This window comes from Triticum urartu, unplaced genomic scaffold (genome assembly GCF_003073215.2).
Source record: "Triticum urartu cultivar G1812 unplaced genomic scaffold, Tu2.1 TuUngrouped_contig_3404, whole genome shotgun sequence".
NCBI lineage: Eukaryota > Viridiplantae > Streptophyta > Magnoliopsida > Poales > Poaceae > Triticum > Triticum urartu.
In genome coordinates, this window is record NW_024113938.1 from 33155 (window position 1) to 37111 (window position 3957).

At 42.1% G+C, this 3957-nt stretch overlaps 1 protein-coding gene across 1 annotated transcript; it reads left to right on the forward strand.

Moving 5' to 3' along the window:
* The first annotated feature begins 2459 nt into the window (after window positions 1–2459).
* Window positions 2460–3533, forward strand: LOC125527264 (germin-like protein 8-5). The gene is made up of 2 exons (XM_048691800.1): window positions 2460–2661; window positions 2790–3533. The coding sequence occupies exons 1-2, from the start codon at window positions 2541–2543 to the stop codon at window positions 3356–3358; spliced, it is 690 nt and encodes a 229-aa protein (XP_048547757.1). The 5' UTR covers window positions 2460–2540; the 3' UTR covers window positions 3359–3533.
* The last annotated feature ends 424 nt before the right edge of the window (window positions 3534–3957 follow it).

Here is a 3957-nt window from a genome sequence, read left to right on the forward strand (position 1 = left end):
CGCCAACGACATTCAACCATGCACCACCTGGAAGAAAACACTGAACTTCATCGCACCATCGCCACCCAACTACTATCGGAGAGGACCCTCTGCCTAAACCAGGGAGTGGAGTGGACAGAAGGGACACTCCGTTGACGCCTACCATCGCCCATGGATTTGCTCGGAGTATTGCCGATTGACAACATCCAGCGGAGGATGAGAGTGTGGGGGCCTACGGCCGGCGGCGGCGATCACCTCTCGTGTCGTCCGCGACGATGATGTTGGATGTACTGGTTACTCTAACAAAAGAGGCAGGTGAGATGTGTCATGAGCCTAGTCAAGAAAGCCGACTAGATTGTCAGATTATCCATCGAAATGATCAGGATCAAAGTCTTAGCAAGAGGACATTAACTAATATTACTAAGATCACATGAATTGTTTCTGCTCTCTATCGTCATTGTTTATGCGCACGTGGATTAATATAATTAACTATTCTGAGAAAATTTTGACCGAGTAAATATCCAATTGATGTGAGAATAACAGGGCTGCTACATATAATAGTTGTGTATTAGGTGCATTCAAGCATGGAATGACGCACCTCGACTTCTTCCTCATTGACACAATCCGTTAACTACCACATCATCTTGCAACCTAGTATTTTTTATATCACTAGCTAGGTGACTCATATTGCAAAGTTTCTCTGTTTATTTTTTCCCTTGGTTTTGGAGGATGGTAAGATATTCCATTATATCTCTAACCATGCTTTTTAATCATATGTATGTTAGGCCACTAACACATATAGTTAAATGCATAATTATGTGTATGTTCTTTTTAACCCATGCCATATCTCGTGCACATTATTGTTCATGACAAATCCGGTGACAACTGACAAATATATAGTTTGCTTATGTTAGTGGCCACAGCTTGAAAAGCTTGAGTGCAAGCATTCTGTCTCAATGGAATCCGCAAAAATAAAAAACTTAAGTAAATGGAGAGACTAGATAAAGCTAAGAAGGTGACTTTATCTAGGTAGAAAACGATTGCTTTACATCACCTGTCTTTTCTCAACTGCTCTTTGACCTCATGCGCACCAGTTCTCACCATGACCAAGTATATGATATCTAATAAACTATGGTGATGGGTGGTGACTTTTCATGGAACCAGCCCTACGAATTTTGCTGTTCTGGTTGCCGTTAGTTCTATTTTTTCTGAATGTTTTGTTTTAGCTTCATTTTGGTTCAAAACTCTTGTAAGTTCGATTGATCATTCCCCAGCAGAAGTATTGTAGATATCTGATTCCCAAAAAACAATTATTATTTGAGTTGTTTCTTTGTAATAAGCTTGTGATAGAAGCAATTAAATCATATGATGGAAACTTCTTTCTATACTATAACTGCCAACAGACACCTCCAAGAAATTAATCAGTTTACAAGCGGCCGCCTGGCCTAGTCTAGTCACTGGATGTACCATTTACTCTAGCAAAAGAAGCAGGTGAGCTCTGGTGCCATGAACCTAGTCAGGAAGGCTAACAAAATTGTTAGATTTATACACTGAACTGGTCACGCGTGATAAAACTCTTCGCAAGAAGATGTTAACTAGTCTTGCTAAGATCACATGGAAACTCCCTGCTCTCCATCGTCATGGCATTTGTATCAGCTCTCCTTTTGGTTGGGCACTTCGTCCATTAATGTCATTGCTTCTTCCTGCAAGTACTCAACCACTTCGAGAGACATTTGACCAAGTAAATATCCGACTGACATGATGATAACGTACAGGGGCTGCTACAAATCTGCTAACTACTCTCTGTCGTCCTATGTTGCTGGATTTCATGACAAATCTATTGGCAAATATATAATTTCATAGTTTGAAAAGGTCGATTGCACACATGATTCTGTATCAACTTCGGAAAAGAACAGGAGTAGTAATCACTCCATATGGCTTTAGAAGTCTTGCGCCCATGAATCAAGCCTACGTGTGATCAGGTGATTTCATCTATGTCGGCATCGAGCTAGAAAACGATTGATTTCCTTACATGACTTGGCTTCTCAACTGCTCTTTGACTGGTTTCGTCCGCACCGGTTCCGACTATGACAAGTATATGATATCAAATTAAACTAGTGCCGGATGTTTCTTTTCTTAAAAATCTTTTCCTGAATAGTGATGGTGGTGAATTTTCCTGGAATCGGCCCTGCATGCATTGTGGTGACTCGGTGAGATGGAGAAACATTCGTAATTACTACTCAGCCGTACACATCACCATAGAATAGCATTATATGGCTGTATACGCTGCATTGCTTCTTTGAAGGGAAAACCTGTCTTAAATGGGAACCTGTAAAGTATATGCAATAATTTAGTTAGCAGCAAGAGACCAGTTCAATTGGTTGGTTAGTTTCACTTGACTAAGTCTATTATTGCTCACGATTTCAGGCGCTGCTCGCTGCACCTATATAAACTCATACATCCCCTGCATGTTCAATCCAACACTCAGGCCACAACCACAAACAGAAACACAAGAGAGAGAGAGAGAGAGAGAGAGAGAGTGAGAGAGAGAGAGAAATCAGATGGCATCCTCCTCTTCCATCCTTGTCCTCGCTGCTCTTCTTGCGTTGGTCTCATGGCAGGCCACTGCCTCCGATCCTAGCCCCCTCCAGGACTTTTGTGTTGCCGACATGAATTCACCAGGTACTATCCGGTTTGTCATCCTGTTCTCACCAAAAAAATATGTTGAAATGAATTTTTGGAAATTATATGCAAGTCGAAACAAGTTTGTAAGATCTGAGCTTACTTGTCACATCTCCTCTATGCACCAGTTCGTGTCAATGGGTTTGTTTGCAAGAACCCGATGGAAGTTAACGCAGATGACTTCTTCAAGGCAGCCAACCTCGACAAGCCTAGGGTGACCAACAAAGTTGGATCCAACGTCACTTTGATCAACGTCATGCAGATTGCTGGACTCAACACCCTTGGCATCTCAATTGCACGCATCGACTATGCTCCTTTGGGTCAGAACCCACCACATACACACCCTCGCGCCACTGAGATCCTCACGGTGCTCGAGGGGACACTGTACGTTGGCTTTATCACATCCAACCTGCCCGCCCCAAACAGAAACAAGTTCCTCTCCAAGGTGCTCAACAAAGGCGATGTGTTTGTCTTCCCCGTCGGACTCATCCACTTCCAATTCAACCCCAACCCCCACAAGCCCGCCGTTGCAATTGCCGCGCTTAGCAGCCAGAACCCAGGGGCTATCACAATTGCTAATGCGGTGTTTGGGTCAGACCCACAAATATCCGATGATGTTCTTGCCAAGGCGTTTCAGGTGGAAAAGAATACAATAGACTGGCTCCAGGCTCAGTTCTGGGAGAACAACCACAACTAAGTGAAACCTTGGCTGATTACACGGAGGACCAGTGCGCAAATTAAGGACATGTTTGAGTTTCTAGATATGCATCCTAATCTATAAAATAAATGGAGCATATGTCATTCCATTGTGTGTCTGTAATGAGTGAATGTATTTCTTCCTTCTCAATAATTGACAATATCAGTTTTTATCACACTGATGTGATCTCATATGTTCTTTTGGTTCTAATGTGTCTTATTTCTAAAAAAAATCCAATGTTTTCGGTTCTTTTCCCCTTGTTCCGAAACAATAGATGATTAGGTTAAAAAAGGAAACAAGACACGATTATCTGGTAATCCAGTATATGTTTGATGCTAGGGTTGAACACCTAGGATTATCTTGCAATACATGCATGCAAAGTATGCGATGGTTGGAGCCCGATTGTGCTCAGGATTTAAATGTGAAAGTTGAATGTGCAAAAGTTGCGTCCTGGAGTCGTTGTTTTGCTCTCCTGCTTTCTGGTGCATGCCATAAGAAATTTACGGTTCCTGCATGTAATATTTTAGCTTCCTTTTGGTTGAAACTCTTGTAAGTTCAATTGAGGGTTGCTTTAATGGAAATTTGATGAGGTGGCTCAT

Coding starts and splice junctions, on each gene's coding strand:
- LOC125527264 (XM_048691800.1), top strand. CDS start 2,541: ATGGCATCCTCCTCTTCCATCCTTGTCCTCGCTGCTCTTCTTGCGTTG. Junction 2,662..2,789: donor TGCCGACATGAATTCACCAG/GTACTATCCGGT, acceptor TCTATGCACCAG/TTCGTGTCAATGGGTTTGTT.